Genomic DNA, 19,680 nt, shown 5'->3' with positions numbered 1-19,680 from the left:
CCCCTGTTCCTTTTATGCTGTGCTCATGCTGCACTGAGCTCTTTTGTACGTGATTTAAACCATCCCATGCTTTAAATCTGGCGCTTCTCTCTCTGTTTAGCATTGCCAGTCACCCTACCATTGGCCCGCGCTGCCGGCCAATCAGAACCTTCCATATCTCCGGGCGGGCGGCACGGGCTAATTAACATGCAGGTATCCGACCAATGGGAGGCGTGTTTACCCTGCCCCGAGACGAGAGGTACGCAGTTGCACCGGGAGAGACACCGCTGCTCGGAGATCCGAGCCACGATCCAGCCAGGCCGGAAGCCCCAGTCCCACAGCTTCCATAGACTGAACCAGCAGGCTACTGCACAGCCTCAGATGGAAATATTGTAGGATTTCACTATAGCCACATGGTTCATTTCAGATTTTTATTTTAAATGGGCGTCGCACTTGGCATTGCTCCTTCCCACCCTGTGTCTTGTGATCATATAATTTATTGTTATGCAAGGATTTAACATACCAGTAAGTAGTCATTTAATATTTTTCAAATGAATAAAATATTTTTGAAGGCCTGTTTCTTCGTTGTGAGAAGGCAGAGGCTGTATTCTGGTCCAGAATGCTATATGTGCCATACTGATCATTATTCCCAGTGCAGTGCTATAATTTACAAAAATAACATAACAGGATGTGTGAGGTGTATCCTACGTGGAATTAATCGATGGTTTAATGCAATTGGGCTGACAAATAAATGAATTACCTTAATTGTTACGATTATATATTTGTATTGTTACTGTAATGCTTTATATTATTATTATTATTATTATTATTATTATTATTATTACTAAAATTGATAATAATACTGTTAATAGTTAAATCATATTTTGTATCTGGGATATATTTTGGAAATTAGATTAACTATTTAATTATTGTTCGACGACCTATTTGCAAGTTATTTTGTATTTATTTATCCTGGAAACGTACAGGCAAATTTAGCAATTGTCTTAAATATATATATTTTTTTAAATATGAAGGCTATAGCTCTTTTTTTGTTAACCAGTCGGCGGGATGCCGTTTGTGGTTTTAATCAGGTCGCAGTAAACTCTAAACGGATCTTTTGCATCGGGAGAACAGGGGGAGTGTTTCCACCCGGCCCGGCCGACTAAGGTGCACTCCCAGCCCGCCTGCTCTGCCGCGGAGCACCGCCTGTCTCGTCAGAGCGTTCCGACCTTTAGAGCGTAATTTGATTTATTATCAGCGTTTCTACTTTCGATTGGATTCCGTAAATGCAATTGACAGCTGCTTAATGAATTGCATTAGGGGCGTCGATCATTTAAACGTTTTTTTTTAAAATATATATATTCTAGCGCATATATATATATATATTTGTGAGGGGTATTCTACATTGGACGCTGGAATGAAAGAAATCTACCGCGTCTGTTTTCCTATACTTAAATTCATATTAATCTACATTTCCAACATTTTGCAAAGTAGCAGTGTTTTCACGGTCTCGGTAATGTTGAATAATTTTATTTCGAGGTTGTTAGTGGACATACAGAGCGAGCTGAATGCAACAGCATGGCGAGGAGGAGGAGGTGGAGGAGGAGGTGGAGGAGGGAGGGAGGTAATGGCTGACTGCAAAGCACTTTCTCAGTATGGAGACAAAGGCAGTCCTGCTGACGGGCGGCCATTCACCTTGGATCCCTAACACAGTCTTAAAAACTGAAGACTCTGCTATCATGTGTGCAACAGAAAGGCTTCCTAGACGTTTACATGTTAAAGAACCCACATGCATGCACACACATTAGCCCAGGAAGCCTCCACGGATGAGGCTTTAGTCCCAGGGACCTTCGTGTGGAAGGATTGTATTGTTGTTGATGTGGCACCGAATTGAGGGCTCGGCTGTAACTGGCTACATGGGGAGATACTAGTGCTGAGAGTGAAATAATATATCATATGCTACTCTTACACATTGTAGAATTTCGGTTTTTTTCCCCTCCCCTGTATTTTAATATATTTTACCATTATGCTTTTATTTCGCTGGGCACTCCCTGTAACACCCCAGAGAAACACTGAATGGACCCCAAATTGAGATTCTAAAATGTAATAACTACACAAATAGCATACTGCATTAAGAAGAGTCAGTCCTGAAAGATTTTTGTTTTTAATTTGGACCTATGTTAAATGTAGCTTCCTTCTGTTTGCCTGCTTTGTTTTTAATTACTCACAGCCATCAGTGAGGCACATGAAATGAGCTGTCACGTTTAGATGATTGTTATGAAGACAAAAACGTATCTTTTAACAGTGAAATTTAATTTTAATTTATTCCAATGTTTTTTTCCCCACCTCCTACTTTTTTTACTTTATAAGGTTATTTTTGTGGCATGGCAGAGGATGTAGCCTATAATGTATTTACAACTCCATTTGATTACCTGACCTGAAATAGGTCAAGGCAGATGAAGACAGTGAGAGTGCAGTTATTCACACGCACACACACATACTGGTGTGCGCGACGTGAAAATACACACACACACACACACACACACACACACACACACACACACACACACACACACACACACACACACACACACACACACACACCGAGAGAGAGAGAGTCCATGTCTTTCAGGAGCTGATGCATCTCTGTTATGGAGCGCTATTTAATTATATTCTTATTTTAAATATAATGCCTTTTTTCTTTATGATTTGTTTCAACTTTTAAAACAGACAGCACACGTTCCTTATAGTGCAAATTGGTCGATGCATTATGTTTTTTTTTTGTTGTTGCAATTGCTAGTTTTATGATAAACTGGGTTATTTTGTAGTTTGCAGACGGTGCAAAAATATAATATAATTGTTGGATTTACGACACTTTCTTTATTAAAGATCACCGCGGTGTAAAAATGTGAAAATAGCGTGAGGTGTAATGAGAGCTGCAGGTTATGGAGGCAGAAAAACGCCTTTATCAATCCGAGACAATAGGACGAGCAGGAGAAGGCAGGCAGCGTTGTTCACCTTGAGATGAAGGCTTCCATCATTTTAACCCACCCAAACAGGACAACACATTTCCTCCTCTCTAACACAGCTATGAGGCGTTTTTGTGTTAGAGTGTTGCAGCAATCACAATTTCATAAGAAAAAAAAATATTGCATATTAATAAGCTTTCCATGGTTTTTGGGGGAGAGAGTGACAGCTGGCAACTGCTGACGTGGTAGTCGAATTAATTGTTTGAATAAAACATTGTAGGATATGAGCATTGTTGAAAAGAATACACGTATCCAGCTGAAATGTGTCAATCTGCTCGTCGTGCATGTGTCTGTGGAATATGAAGTGCTCTTCTCCATATGATGCATATTAGGCCCATAGGCTATTCCAGCCAGGCTGATCAATAGAGCTGAATGTGAGCCAGGCTCAGTGGGCTTTCGGACGCCTCGCTGGTCGTTTCTATCTGCGGTGGCTTCTTTTTGCACCACCAGTTTTAGGTAGGAATGGGTGATTTTTTTTAGCTTTATGCAAGAGAAGTCTTGATATGACAGAAAGGTAGAAACAATTATTGGAGCGGTACTAATGATTTGTTTTCTCTTACGTTTTTACTGCACTGTCAGTCTTTTTGCATCGTGTCTTTCTTAACCGGGTTTTTCCATTTTTTTTATTTTTTTTTCTCTTCTTCTTGATAATGAAAATTGCTTTGGATTTCTCCTTCGACAGAAAAGATGATCGGGGGCTACGTTTTTGGCTGGGGAAGCCTGCGATCGACTGAATGCAACACATAGATCTGAAGGAAAGGATTATTATATGGGTTGCATTTGATTTTCCTGACCTGCCCTATCCGGATTTCGGATTACTCAACATTCTTCGGAATGGAAGGACGGGATTTCGCTGCTCCGGCGCACCTCCTATCAGAGCGGGGCACCCTGGTGCACCGAGCCGCCTCTCGGATCGCTCCCTCGGGCCACGGCTCCGTACAGCACGGCGGTCACTTCACGCCGGGGAAATACTACCCGTCGCACATACCGATGGCTCCCCACTCAGGTTAGTCAAACATGCACGGAGGTTTTAATAGAATAACAATGTTATTCATCGTCAATAAATGTTTGTTTTCATCCATATTTGTCTACCTTAAAGCTGGCTGTCGTTTCAAATGCTCTTTTCATAATGATGCGCTATAAAAACTTGTGCATTAATCAATGTGAGTGATAGGCTATGGCCTGTATGTGTAGTGTGGCAAAGCAGGTTATATTTTTTTTTTGCACAAAAGAGAAGAATGGATCGGGGCTTTCTGTTTAAAATAAACGGTTGATCAGGTGTGGCTGTTGACAGAGTCTCCCTATTCTAATATCAGCTAATAAATCAGGTGAAATGTGATTATGTGACTAAGGCTATCAGGAATTTTGATAAAGCTGAATCAACATTTATAGCTTAAATATATCAAAGGTAATAAATACATCTGAGTTAAACAAATAGCCATTTGATAAGTTAGGTAAATGCCACGGTATTTATATATAAAAAAAAAAAGGAAAAAAAAGCCATTTAAGATCTGTTATGGTTTGCACGTAGGAAGTTGGACAGAGCACACTGGCACTGCTTTCCCACTGGCTCTGGGGCTGAATATGAAATGAGATTTTTGTCACTTCACGTTAAATTGATAAGTGTCACACCAGTGCAATCGCTCAACCCACCCAAAAAAATAAAAAAATAAATCCCAGGGCCATACCTAGAGCCATATAGCAAATGAAAAGCTGGCTGAACAGGTCTGCATGTGTTTACAATGTATGGTGGGTGTAGGAAGCACAACCATTGTAGAAAATCCTCTTTCTATATTGGGCTTCAAAGTGTCGAAGTGCAAATGTGTTCACAGTGCATGCATCAGGTTTAACAAGTGACTTGGATGTCTTCTGTCCAAATGTGTACCTTTAGAAACATGAATAGGCTTCACACATTTGTGTCCTGATAGAACAGCCAGAATCCATAACTCAGCTCAAAGACAGCTGAACAGAATTATCTATAAACAGCTAATATATTTTTAATGTATGGGTTTGGACATATGTACAACACACTTCCACAAGACAAAATCTTGATGCTTATAATGTTCAGTTTTTGGATTTTAAAATATTTTTTGAGATAATATATGCGCCGCCTCATATGGTTTTGGATTTAATGAAACATATAACAGTCTTCCTAATTTTGAAAAGACAAAAAAGGAAAATAAATATATAAAATATTTCCTTTACATTGTAATGTAATTGAATACAAATATAGTGTTGCTTTTTATTTTCTCCAAAAATGTAAAGCAAAAGAGATATAAATAGGTCACAACAGTGCAAATGGTTTGCATCAAACAGTTCACTACTGAAACCAGTTGCCTTGACAAAAATGTTAATGTGGATTCTAAAACAACACACGTTTATGATGCAGTGGCTGAGGAATCTTAGGTCAGTAGAAAGCAAGGAATATTTAGACCTTTAAAGTTATTTTATGTAAGGTATATCAGCTAAAATGATAAGGGCTCAGTGTAGGTGGTTGTTGTAGGCGGTTGAACACAGCATCAAAGAAACCACTGACAATGTTTTTTTTGTATTATTGCGTTCATTTTTATTTGTTTATTTGTTTTTTAATATCTCATTGAACTCTTCTACTGTTTAGAGGCAGTATTGTGGTAGGCAAATCAAATATGTTTTTTCCAAATTCATTGTGTTTTGTAAAGATTCTGAATTCAATTGAAAAATCATGCTGAACATGAGGTTTAATTAGTCATTCAGGAGAATTCATAGGCTGTTCAGTTCAATTCATCTCTCACCATTCATGCTTGCTTTTGGCAATACACAAACACACACACCCTGCCTGCGTGTGTATGCATTTGTGTTTTTTTTTCTTGGGAATGTTTTGAGAGCATGAAGGGTAATGCTGGCTTCAGGGTACAGGTGCTCCCCCAACCAGATTTGGCGTTTCTTTTGTATTATTCTGCCGCACCAACACGAAGACCGATCCTCCAAATGTCATCACTGTTCAATGAGCAGCACAGGTGGTTTATTGTTCTCCCCAGCCTCGTCAGTAACACATGGGCGTGACTCGAGAGAAGTCTATCTAATATCCTCAAGATCTGGAAAATGACTTAATTCTTTACATTTCAGGTGCTTTATTGAATTAACATGGAGAATAATTTGAGTTCACATTATATCTTCATCCCCTCTAGGCGTTGTTCGAATTATTTTGTGACTGTGCTCCGCTGAAGTACAATCTTTGATTTATTATCTTAATAATATTTGAAAATGCCAAGCCTGTCATAATGCAAATAGGTGAATGAGACATTAAGCATAATTCACAATTATTCATGGAATGTATTTTTTAAGATGGTAATTCATCAAAACAGCACACAAAGCAATTTTTTAATCCATTTGACATGTGAAAAAGAAAACTTTTTAGCTTTTTTTTCATGAATTAAGTCCAGATTTAATATAATCAAAAACATGCCAAGTATTTTTCTTTTGCAATTAATTTATTTTCAGAAGTTAATGTGAATTAGATCTGTATTTATTTCACTCAGTTTACCCAAATGAATACAAGCCAGTCTCACTATGTAAGGGCAGTCAAATGCATGAAGGTTGTCTGACCAAACTGCCCCCAGACTGTTGTTCGTCTTGACAGGGCAGGTCATTAGTGTCCCTTCAAGTGTCCCGTATGCTAGCAACATTAGCACAACTGAGCATGTTGTTTGCTGAGTGTGTTGGATCCCTTCAGTTTTCTCTGCACTTTCCCCCTGGGGACTAACTTGCACACCGGTTCGCATGAATACTTTACAAAGAGCATGAATATTTCAGGGTTGATGTAAAAATGCATTCAGAGGCAGGTTTCTGATGTGGCTCGATGAAAGGGCTCCTCTGACTTCGCAAAGGTATTTATTGCGGAGCGCTCCCTTCACCCTCGCTGCTGAAAAGAGTGATGGCAGTTGCAACACCCTGCTTTGGCATTGTTCCTTGCCGGGTTACAGAATTACAACATATTTTGGGAGGAAATCTCCTTTTCTTTCTGCCGTGCACACTGAGCGAGTTTGGTTGCAATCAGGCCCCAACAGACACGCTCCTACCTTCTTCCCCACTGAAGCGTGTTAACCTGGAACCGGTAGAGATTCTGTCAGTGTGCATTTGCCTCTGTCCATCTTCACCCTTCTACAAGCCAGTAATTTGTAATGCATGTCAGGTGGTCGGTTTATAGTTTATGCTTGCACTGTCTTCTGGGAATGTGACATAGGTGCAACTTCTCTTGTGTGTTTGCTGATACACTGACCTGTAAACTCATCCAACGCAGTTTAATTCAGCCAGTCCATTTACAAGGACTTTGAAATAGTAATTTTATCTACTTTTATCTAGTTGGAGATAGTCCTCACTTGGCTGTGAGGCTTGGATTCAGATGTTGGATAGTGTCAAAGCAGGAGACACACTGGAGCTGTCTTTACTGCCGGCATTTATGGCTGGGGGCTCATCTTTCAGCCATATTGTTCTGATCAGTCTGCTCTGGCTGAGGTGTGGCTGTTTGCAAGCAGCAGGGGGGTTCAGAGGCTGTCCATAGCTGAGCTCTGCTCTAAACAGCCCATGTAATTAAAGGTCATATTTGTGTCATCTCGGACTCCCCTTCCTTTACATCTCTCCTGTCTCCCTTTTCCATAAACTGTCCTCTCTCTCCTCCCCCCTCTATTTCTCAGGCTCCTTTCTTTCCAGCAGGAAGACCCTTGTGTCTGGGAAGCGGTGGTCTTCCTGCCACCTCTGTTTTAGCCACCCTCCCCAGCCCCGGGCCATTGTTGCAGACCCCAGCTTTGTGTGTGTTTTTACGGCTGCTGTTAAAGATAAAAAACAGTCCCTTCCACCCTTTTTTATTGTTTTCTGGTAGGATGTCCCTGTCATTCCCTTGGTTTTTATGTCCTAGCTGGATATCCGAGAAGCTTCCCCCTTCAAAGGTTAGCTATGCTGTCTGCCTTCTCCCATTTTTTTTTTCTTCCAAAGGGGAATAAATAACTTTACTGGGACTTTTATTGAACGTCTCATTGCTGGAATATCCCATGGGTCTGTGGTTGTTGAGAAGACGCTTCAAAGACAAACACAAGGTGTTTGTTGGACTGAGCAAAGGGCCGGTTACGACCGGGGTCTTTAAAAGAATAAACCTCTGTGAGTGGATTGTTTGTGAGAAGTGAAGAGTGGCTTCTTCTTCTCAACCTTGTAGCTCTTGTCTTGAGAACACTCACAGTTTGTACTCTTCTTGACGATAGATAGATCGAGGGATAATGATGGAAGATAAAATAAAAAACAGTACTTAGCAAAGTACGAAAATGATCAACAATAGCTTAAATGATGAGATGGTTTTACTGCACATGCGCCTTAAATGAGTGAAAATAAAATGTATAATTTGAGTTACCCGTGTTAAATATTACATTTAAAGCTGTTTGTACCCAGGAGCCACTGTGGTGGAAGTACAGTGACAGGATGTGGGTCTCAGGCCAAGTGCCATTTGACTAGGGCCTCGTGCACTCCCTCTCTCTTTCGCCCCGGCTCTGAAAAAACAGAGTGAGAACCTTGGACCGTTGTCAGGCTCGTTTGTGGATTGTTGTGAGATGACACGGTTCAGACGCAATGTCACAGGAGTCCCCCCGTCCCCCCCCCTGAATGGTGGAGGTGTTAGTTGGCATCCTACACCTGGCTGAAATAGCACCTTGCCCGGTGCTGCCGCCATCTGTCACCTTCCCCCGACGCTCCCACTGGAAGCCCAAATGACTTGCAAGGGCAGTCAATTGCTTTGAAAGGGTCAGTGCCTTGCATATTTCCAACTACCTTTGGTTACAAGAATAGAATGCTCTCGCCATGTTTCGAACGGATTCGGGCATCAGTATCATTTAAACATTTTTTGTTGCCACTAGATCGTCATACCAGGTGTCCAATAACCACATGTCAACAATAAGTAACAGCATCTAGAATGAATTTCACTCAGGTTACTTTTTGTGAAAACTTGACGAGTGATTTAATCAGTCACTTTGTTTTTGCATTTTTTTGCTCATCAGAAACACTGTCCACAGAAAATAAAGGCTTAGGTTGAGTGGTCTGGCTTTTGCAAGAGGCATTTGGCCAGTGAGTGGCCATGCTGCCTCTGAGACGGGCTCTTCAAACAGACCGCCACCCACACTACACCGCGTGGCACGGTGCCACAGAGCCCTCGCCTCGAGCATGGGGCGTGTACACAGGACAAACACAAAGGAGACCCACGGGTGAGATTGATGGGCAGGGTAATACCTTCCTGTATTAGATTTCAGCGTGTTGGATTTCAAAACCTTACCCATCTATTTTTACACTCAACATGAGGAAGTGAGAAGTTGCATCAAGAATCCAACGAGGCTTTGGAAGTCTTTTGTTCACTTCCCGTGACGAACACAAACGCACACACACACAAAACAAAAAAAAACAAAAAATAGCTGGACTGAAAATGTATTGTTGCAAGATTGAATAGACTGATACATTCGCCCAAAGTCAACCACTGCTGTTTTGTTTGTGATATGGATCTCAGTTTGGCTCTTTTTCCTCTTTCTTTCTGTCTCCCCCCCTCGTTCTCCCTCCCTCTGCCAGTATCAGGCTGCCTCTCATCAGGCAGCCCCAGGCCCACCTCAGCTCATGGCCGTATTGCATGTGACAGCTGTTAGACATTATTAACGGCTCAAGCAGAAAATCCAGATTACTTGTTTTTTAATTTAGATTTTATTATTGTAATCGTCCAGTGAAAAGAACAAAAAAGGGCCGTTGCCCCATTGTTGGGAGCAGATTTGTGGTCAGTGACAATAGTGTTTGAGCGTGTGTGTGGTTATGTTTGGGTGGGCGGCTTTTTTTCTTATTTTTTTCCGTGTGTGCGCTAGGCGTGTTCTCCAGACACCCCCCACTGGATGCGAGGCACCCTGTGGTTGGCTGTGAGGCCCAGACAGGTGCATTGTTAACCCTCTAACGTCTAAGTCTGTCCCTTCTCGATCTGCCACTAGTGCTCCCGGCAGGATTTCATGATCGTGATGCAGCTTGTGTAGCGGTCCCACTTTTGTAACGGTGCACTTTTTTGTCTGCACATAAGAGGATATTTTGAAAAATCACAATTCTTCTTCAGTGAGGGTGCAAATCCAGTTTTATAAGATTCTGGCTGATTATGTTTTATGTACGGTAATCATTTAAAAAGGGAAATAGTTTAACAACTCAGCAGTTGATCTTGTACAGCACTTCCTTTTTGCTTACCTATATGTCATTCTTTCTGAAAAGTAGGTTCCCCCATTTCAAATAGCTGACTATGATCCATACATTTAGATGATATGAGGTGGAGGGGCATGTCTGAGAGCTGATAAACTCAAATATGGCCCATGATTTTGGCGGGAACAGCGGGGCAGTGGTGACACAGTACCAAACAATGAGGTGTGCTACTAAATATATGCAGAGATTTGACATTAAATATACATGCAGCATGCCTCTCAAGGATGTGTCAGCCCTTTTGTGAAAAAAAACCCAACAAAGATTAGCATCAGGAATTCCATTTTAATAAGTCTCTTGGGACCGTCCAACCAGCTGCCTGGTCCTCAATCCAACGGGAACTTGTTGCTCTCACTCTTTCTCATTTTTTTTTTTGTTACTATTTCTCTCTTGCATGGATTTCCTGTGCTCCTTCTGACATTGATTAATACAAAAACAGCTCTCTCCCTCCTCCTTCTGTTATATTTGACAAATCGCTTGCTTTACGCCGAAAGATCTGTCATGTTCTCTCTTTGATCATCCATGTCTATACCATGTCTGCTCCTCTCTGTAGCCCCCCCCCACACACACACACAAACACACACTGTTTTTTTTGTCCCCTCTGCTTGGTGTGACCACTAGGCTACACTGCCTCCTCTCTCTGATACAGTATGTGTCCTGAGGATATGGGGCAAATGACTGGCTCCTCAGCAACAGATGTGTGTTTGTCTGCTGGTGCTGCATGCATTAGCTTTCTCTGCTTGCCACGCACGGCCGGCCAGTGACCTACCCTCTGGTGAATGTGGGGGAGGGGGACCGAGAGACTTTTGTGTCCGTGCACGAGAGAGAGAGAAAGAGACAGACAGACCGAGAGAAAGGGAGGAGAGCAACAGCAAGAGTAGATGCACGCTGTCACATGCTGTCATACACTTACTGGTGCATTGCAAGCAGACACACACACACATACACACACACACACACACACACACACACACACACACACACACACTGGCACGTCATACACACTCACACATCTCGCTTCCCAGGAGGCCATGGGGCCAGTGGGACAGAGCGAGCTTGAGAGTCTGGTTCGTCTGTTTACATCTAATTATAGAAACAGGACTATTTCTGCAACCACTGCTCCAGCTTTTTTTATATTCTTACGAGAGAGGGCGAGAGAGAAGTGAGAGAGAGAGAGAGACAGAGAGAGAGAGAGAGAAGTGAGAGCGAGGGGAGAAAAAAAACAAAGCTTTGACAGCCTTTTCTCACAATGGTGAACGGTTATCTCATCCCCTCAGCGCTGCTACAGTCTGCAGGCTCTCAGTACAGTACAGCAGCGGGCGGAGGGGGAGGGGGAGAGTGTCTTGTATCGTATTCTCTCATCCTCATGTAACATGAATGTGCAAATTTACGAGAAGCAAGCGAAGGCAAACGAGGCGATATATATATATATATATATCCCCCCATTAGCCTCGCTGATACACTCGGTTCACAATAAGGAAAGCAAAAAGAGTAATCATTTCTTCACCTCTGCCCCGTGGGCTCCCGCTTCGACCCGGCAGAAAGCGCTGTCCATCACGGCAGTCAAAACAAAAGAAAGAGAGTGTGTGTTGCGGATTAGCGCTGTATAAAATATATCTAGTATTAAAGAGAGACAGAACCGGTGCGGTAGTTAATCCTCAAGTTTGGAAGCGGATATCCAGCTGAGTGGCTGTTGTTAGCCAGGGGGCCTGAAGGGGGGGGGGTCATCAGCCTGGGGTTGCCAGGTGAGAGCCAAGTCAGGGGCAGGGTTGGACCGGTGGGTCCGGGCCAGACAGGTTGTAGCCTCCTGCAGGTGCTTTCATAAAGAGCCCCCGAGGCCAAATGCTCAGCCCGCTGGATGCAACCTGAGCCAGGTGCTTCCCATCCCCCACCCAAACACATAAACCAGCACATAATGGAAATGTGTGCTTGCATACACCCCACCGCCACTGCCACCACCACCACCGCCTAGTCCACCCCCCCCCCCCCCCTTTTTTTTCTATTCTGAGACATGGCAGGTGAATTAATTGTCCGTGAGTATGTAACGTATATGCAGAGATAAAGGTGCGCTGTCTGGCCGAGGCGTAGCGTAACGGCCGTAATGATGGCTCTATTGTGTTGATGTTGAGGGGGGTAGTTAGCGGCACAGCCAGCGGGGCCCTTGCTGGAGGGCTGGATAGTCTCTGATTAATAGTGGGGAATGCTTTGAAGTGACACCCAAGTGCACCGGCTCACAGGCTAATAGCAATACCATCAGTATAGGGGAGTGCTCCCTCTTCCTCAGTCTTCATTAGCTAACGTTTGCCCGGCGCTATCTAGCCACCCTCCCCTCACACGCCCGCCTCATCTACAGAAATAGTCTTAAGGAGCTCTCAGCTTTTGTTTATTTTTTGCAATTGTTTCATGATTTCACTATCATTTCTCTCTGTCATGTTTGGTAAAATAGGAGGGTTTTTTTTTTCCATTAAAGGTGGCGGGGGAGGGAAGGAAAGAGAGGAGGCCTTTAGTCACAGAGCTCCGCTGCATAGGTGAACTGTGACACGGCCTAAAGACTTGTGGGATTGATGTGGCACAAGTGGGACATGGCCGGGGACTATTCCCAGGATCCATTTTGATCTCCCATACTGACAGACGGGCTACAGCTGTGTTTGTGTGTGTGTGTGTGTGTGTGTGTGTGTGTGTGTGTGTGTGTGTGTGTGTGTGTGTGTGTGTGTGTGTGTGTGTGTGTGTGTGTGTGTGTGTGTGTGTGTGTGTGTGTGTGTGTGTGTGTGTTTAGGAAGCAGAGGTGGGATGCAGGGTTGGGTCTGTCAGCTGTTGGAGTAAAGTAAACTATTAGCGGTGGGAGAAGGCAGTGTTTCCAGTGAAGAATTAGAACCACTCCTAATTGCAGTGAGGTTGGGCTATGATTACATGCTGGCTAATGCACTGACAGACCTCTCACTTGGCTGGCTCTCACAACGCTGCTGAAATGGCTGAATGCCTTTTGGTTATACAGCGTAATGGGAGTGTGTGTGTGTGTGTGTGTGTTTTTGCTATGTGTGGGTGGCTGTCTGTGTGCATCTGTGATTAAACTTGCCTTTAAGAGTGGTTTCCTGTGCCTTTTGCATGTTTTTCTGAGTTATGTATTTTGCTTACACGCGTGTGTGAGGGTTTATTGTGTGTGTTTGCCGTGTGATAACTGTGCGCCGCTTGTTTTTTGAGTGCCTGTCGTTATTTGTAGCGGAGGCAACTTTTCTTTTCCAAATCAAAACTCAGCTGGCGCAACTGTCTCTTAACAGTACAGAAGAAGTGTGTTTTTGTGCGCTTGGGCTTTTGTGTACGCATGTGTTGTATTCGCGCGTGTGTGTGCGTGTGTGTGTGTGTGTGTGTGTGTGTGTGTGTGTGTGTGTGTGTGTGTGTGTGTGTGTGTGTGTGCGTGTGCGTATGCCCACACGGAAGGAGCAATCAAAGGAGCTGTGTGGTGGAGAGATTGTATAAAAGGAGCGAGAGGAAACGGAGTGGCAGGCAGCTGAGAGGGCAGCGTGTGGGGGTGGATGGGGGGCTGATGCAGGTGCCTAATTCTACCTCAGCCCTGGGCGTTTTATATTCCATCCATCTCTCTCTCTTCTCCACTTCTGCACGGGGCTGTTGGGGGGGGGAGCAGTAAATCCACCTGCTTCAATTACGCCGTAGATTAGCCGATATATCTGTGACAGTAATCAGAATAATAACACACACAGATGGATTTATACAGAATTATTCTGTAAATCTGTTGCATAAGTAATCAGGTAAGAATTTAAAGAGCTGTGTTCATGTTTCACTTCATAATTTAAATTACTCGTTTTTTTTTCCGCTGGTGGAACAGCTTGTTCTCAGGTGTGCAGACGCCCCCGTTTGCGAGAAGGTGCGGTTAACTCTTTTTTTCCAGCAAGTTCTGTAAATCACACCGCATTCTCAGCATCTGGGATGACAGTTATGGGAGTGTGTCTGCTGTTTCTTCATCAGGCCCTTAGGCCCGTGTTATCTCTCCTTTAACTAGACAGAAGGAATAGAGACATCATTGCGGTTTCTGTGGGGTCATGTGACCAGAGAGAGAACTTTGAACACAGAGACAGGAATTTTGTTGTGCATCTCTGCTGATTACTTCCTGGGTAAGTCATGGGTCACAGAAATGTTGAACGACTGCTCAGAGGATTTCACGAGAAACCTAAACGAGGCCTTTTATTCTAATGCGGGGGGCATTTTGGAGGTCAGCAGTAGACCGTGGTTGCTAGGGATTATAAATGGACGTGGTTTGACTGATGTGGATTTGTGTGCGGTTGTTAGGAAACAAAACGGGACATGTGCTGAGTTTATTTTTGGTGATGTGGAAGGTCTGTACCTTCCCGGCTAATGTGTGACAGACCAGTGAAGTATGAGGAGAGAAGTGGTCATCCTTGGTCACGAGGCATTACCAGACCGGAGTCGTCTGTGCACATGGAAACTGGATGGATCAATACCACTGGCATGGCGGAGGTGGAGTAAACTATGCAGCTGTGTGGGAGGGAGAGAATTGTCAGACATACTGGAACATGTGATGCTGCAGATGTCTGTTATTTTTGCTAAAGCTATGAGGTCCGGAATCAATTAACACATTTCTTTTCTAATTTTTTTTTTTTTTTTTTCGGTGGGCTGGTGGTGTACGTGTGTATAAATGTGTGTATCCCTATCTGACAGATCTCCTTTCAGAAAGTGGAGCTGCTTTGATGATCAATACTGACACACTGTCTGCACAAGTACACACACACACACACACACACACACACACACACACACACACACACACACACACACACACACACACACACACACACACACACACACACACACATTTACACACACTTTTAAGCTCGCTTTCTCATCTGTCAGTTGACAGAGTTTTCTCTCGCTCAGTGGCTTCATTTTCCAGCCAAGCAGATGGCGAACATTCAGAATGAAAGCAGATCCTAAGTCCTTTTGGATCTCCATCAATTTGTCGGTCTGTGGGACCGTCCTGCACGGGGGCTCAAGTTTCTCAGCGAGGACTGAGCCTCCTCCGATCCCCAACAACGGCGCAGTCGCTGCCTTCCTTTCCTCCACAGCCCACATATGTCCAGTCTTACGGCAGCGCTTTTTAAATCAATGATAACGTTCCATAGTGAAATAGGGAGCTCAACAAGGGCTGCTGACAGTTTCCCCCGTCGCTCACTCAGCAGATACCTCCAAACCCAGCGGAGTGCCGCTCTTCTCTGCTCTTCCACATCCACATCCTCACCCAGCGTGTGGCCACCTGCTGAGTGCGGCAATTCAAACACTCTGAGGAGCTCATTTCCGTCGTCTTCCGTCATCTTCTGTCGTCTCTCTGTCGCGCTTACCTGTAGCAACAACTTTACCACCCAGCCCCTCCGCCCCGCGTGTTTTTTTATGTGACAGAATGAGCAGGATTTATTTTCAGCATGCATGCTTAGACCCTTTAACAGGGCTGGTTTGAAGGCGCCCGGCTTTGAAGCCCGCACTCCTAACTGTAAGTGATTTTATGAGACGTGTTTCTTTGCCAGTCAGGCAGGCCTCTGCGCCACAACCAGAAAGCAGTGGGGATGCCATTCCAGCACACACCATCTGGGAGACAGTGTGCGTTCTTGTGTGTGATTATGCCCATATGTTTGTGTAGGTGTGTGTTTGCGTGCATGTGGGGGGAGAGCGTTGGTTACTACTGGCTGTGAAAGGAAAAAAAAGTTAGGCTTTTTAAGGGAGGCCTCATAATGGCCGTGCCCGCGTCAGCTGATTTATGAGCTTGTGAAGGAAATCTCCCATTTGTCACTTTTCATCTCTTTTCTCCACGTCAACCCTTTTTTTTTCTCTCTCTTTCACTCTCTCTCGATGCATTTCAGTTTTACGCCAAACTTCCAATGCTTCCAGAGAACGTAGAGGAAGGAGAAGAGAAGAGGAATGCTGTAGTATAGGGAGCTGCTTTCTTTCTTCATCTGGTTAAAACCATGTTAAACATAATGGTTGTCTTAGTGGATATGTATTAGTAAGTATTTGTAGGTGTTGACATGCCAACGTAATGTATCTTGTTTGTGCTAAGGATGCTGGCCATTAGGCAGTTTATAGTTTCTGCCTTTTAAATAATTCAAAGCACTCGTTATGATGCTGTTTCCCCACTGTACTGTGGTTTGAGCATTATTGCAGGAAACAGGAAAAGAAAACTAGAGACTTCTTGCTGGGGGGTCATTGCTTCTGGCGGCCTTGCTCGGACTGACAACCCAAACTCAGCCTTCAGTTACATCGCAAAGTTTTGTGAGAGCATCCTGCACGGTTACGACGCTATAGCGGTGACAAAATCTGTCCACAGACACATAAACACCTGGCAAAGTACTCAAAACCACTTCTGGGATAGTCCTGCCAAGTAGGCGTCTCCAGGACAACATTTTGCCATGATGACTCACACACAGACTCACGAGGCTAGCCCGTACATTACCGCGCCGGGGTCCCAGTAAGGTCAACTGCAGTCTGGAGCATTACTGTGTGTGCGTGAATGTGCACACATCGTTCTGTTTACGTGCCAGTGTGCACCTTACTCACTCGGTTGCTAGCTATAAATCTGCCTCAACCTTTGCCGGCCCGCTGAGGACTCAGCAGGAGCGGTTGGGGGGGGGGGGGGGGTCACCCTTTACTGAGGGGGAGGGGAGGGAGGGAGAGGCTAAAGGGTTAGAGGAGAAGAGAGATAAATGAGGGAGGGGGGCTTAATGAGAGCCCTGGCTGGCATGATTATGGTACAGGCTGATAGAAATCAGGATCTTTCTCAAAGAAGTCAATTAACCCCCTCCCCCCTTCCATAATTATGCATGGATGCTCCACTGGCTCTTTACTGATAGGGCTGCTCCGCTCAGCTCAATATGCAGACTCATGCTGCCTGCGTCTGCAAGGGCTTTTGTGTATTGTGAGAAGCATTCGTCAAACTTTTTTTTTTTTTTTTTTTTTTTAGAATCTGCTGGCAGTCTGCTTTAAACTCAGGAATTTATTTTGAACCCCCTCGTCTTTTCTTCTCACCTGACAATCTGAGCGAACCAGTACTGGGCCAAGCCAGGAGGGGGCTCCACCCCAGGAGGCCCTCTGGTCATTAGTGCATTAGAGGCTAGATGATGGCTGAACTCTGTGATCAGAGTAAATAAGCAGTGTTGTATTATGTCAACACGACCAGGCGGCTCCTTCACAGCGCCCAGTGTTGACATAACTGCTCTCTTATCTGAGGAGCGCAAAGCCAAGCCCCACAATAGAACACTGTGCCAGAACAAATACAGTATGAAGATAGAAACCACACTCTCCGACACACACACACACACACACACACACACACACACACACACACACACACACACACACACACACACACACACACTGACTGGCTGTGAGGGAATGTGTTGCATGGCACTTGAAGTCAAAGCTGCTGCTGATGCCGGCATCAATATGGCACAAAACAATGTATATCTGATAAAGCAGGGCAGAAGTGGAGTCAAGTTGCGGTCCTGTTCATGGGCTGTTAATGCTACCAGACCGCCTGGTGTTCATGTGAGCTCATGAAAATAATGGGGTGTTTTAGGATGTCAGTAATCTGGATGAAGGTCCTGGACTCTGCTCGTACTGTGCAACTTGGCGAAGAATGAATGCCGGCCTGACGGTCATGAGGCCAGCTGTCTGTCGTCGAGCACTTCGTGGAAGTTGCTGCTACAGCTATCACTTGTGTGTGTTTATGTCAAGCTGAGCAGAGAGAAAGAAAAGGGAGAGAGGGTAGAGAAAAAAGAAAAAAAAGGATTCTGCTGGTTTGCTTTTCAAACCGTTGTTTAAGTACCTGTGTCACATTTGCTATTTTTCTGTGTCAAAACATTTCAGTAGGCCCCTCTTCCCCTCATTGCCTCACATCACCCTAATAACTCTTCTTTATTCTCCTTTCCTGTCTTCCCCCCGCCCCTCCCCCGCCCGCCTCCCCCTTTCCTCTCCATTATGGCCTTTGCAAGGTCTAGTCTGCAGCTTGGCTCACACTGGCGTCGTGATAACCTGCTGAAAGCTGTTGATCTCCTGTGGATATGAGGACACCCAGCTGAGGTTTCTCTGCGCTACCTCTCGCTCGTGCTTCTTCCCCTTAAACTCCGCAACCACGACTCGCTGTCTTCCTTCCACGGTTTCCCAAATATCATTTTTCCTGGTCAGGCTCGCCACATTGCTCGCGGCTTTCTGGCCCAATGCGTATGTGCTGACATGTTTTATGACCAGCAGAGCTAAGTGTATATTAAAGAAAAATAAGAAAAGCCAACATGTGAACTCATAGGCACACTGATCAAAGTCGGTTTAACGGTTGCTCTGGGATGGAGTTATTTTTTATTTCAGACCAAAACACTGCTCGCAGTTCTATTGAGCAGTCAGAAAATATATGATTTTAATTTCTATCCTGCTAACATGTATACATAAAGGGGCATTTTTGTACGCCTTTTCAGTGGGTGTGTATCTGTGTGTGTTTGAGGATGTGCTATGTCAAACAAAACGAGCAGCTGCAGCACATCTGTTAACTTCGATCAGATGCTTCAAGCCTTCTGTAGCCCCACAAGGCCTCCCTCCTCCTCTGTGCCGTTTCTGAATACGACCTGCAGACAAATACCGAGTGAGGGGAAGATGACACGTAACCGTCGAGCCCGCCCACCTGTCCAGCAGACTAGATGTGATCACCGCAAAGGAGACAGATGAGCGCAATGGTAGCAGTGCAGCCAACCAACCAGACAGACAAGCCATGAGCAGTTGATCAAGATGATATCCCTCCCCTCCGTCTCCCTGGTTTGACCTTGGGTTGTGCCTTTTCCTACTCCTAGCTGTTAAAGCCTACATCAGGCTGACCAGCTGGAGAATGGAGAAGGGAGAGGGGAGGCATTTTATGGCCGCCCTGCTCTGTGTTACACTTCATCTGCTCATGTTCGTGCGAGGATGACCTTCTCTCTGCACAGATTGCAGGAAATGCTCCTAATTTTTCCTCATCTCTACTCAAGTGTGCTGCTGCAGATGTTGAGCAGGCCTAGCATTCCATGGATGACCAATGTCAGCAGTCGGGAGACATATCTCATCGTTAAAGCCCAGTTTGTCAGAAGCATTTCATAAAATAATTTACTGTGTGATATGGCTGACCTTGCACACGCCTGACAGTGTAGGCTGCTACAGTGAAGGAAGGCGGTTATCTGTATTGGCCAACTGTCGTATTGTCCTTCTGGCTAAGAAGCTTTGCAACCACAGAAGTCAAGGAGATGCACGTGTATTATACAGTGTGTACTTTACAAGGTAATACTGTATATCGTTTGGCCTTGGCTACCCAGGTGCCTTCCCTCCCCTTGTCTGTAGGTTATCAGAACAAAAAACGCTTGCATTTGTCTTGGCTAACGCTACAAGAATTAAA

General features: G+C 44.5%; 1 protein-coding gene across 1 annotated transcript in view; it reads left to right on the top strand.

Moving 5' to 3' along the window:
• Window positions 1-270: 270 nt before the first annotated feature.
• LOC129098156 (BAH and coiled-coil domain-containing protein 1) overlaps window positions 271-19,680 on the top strand; it is a 63,018-nt gene continuing 43,608 nt past the window's right edge. Inside the window, 2 exon segments of the mRNA XM_054607135.1 lie at window positions 271-504; window positions 3,691-4,014. Of these exon segments, the coding sequence (XP_054463110.1) occupies window positions 3,843-4,014 (172 nt within the window). The 5' untranslated portion in view covers window positions 271-504; window positions 3,691-3,842.

Source organism: Anoplopoma fimbria, chromosome 11 (assembly GCF_027596085.1).
Source record: "Anoplopoma fimbria isolate UVic2021 breed Golden Eagle Sablefish chromosome 11, Afim_UVic_2022, whole genome shotgun sequence".
Lineage (NCBI taxonomy): Eukaryota > Metazoa > Chordata > Actinopteri > Perciformes > Anoplopomatidae > Anoplopoma > Anoplopoma fimbria.
Note: the sequence above shows the minus strand (reverse complement) of the source record. Positions and strands in the feature narration are given on the sequence as shown.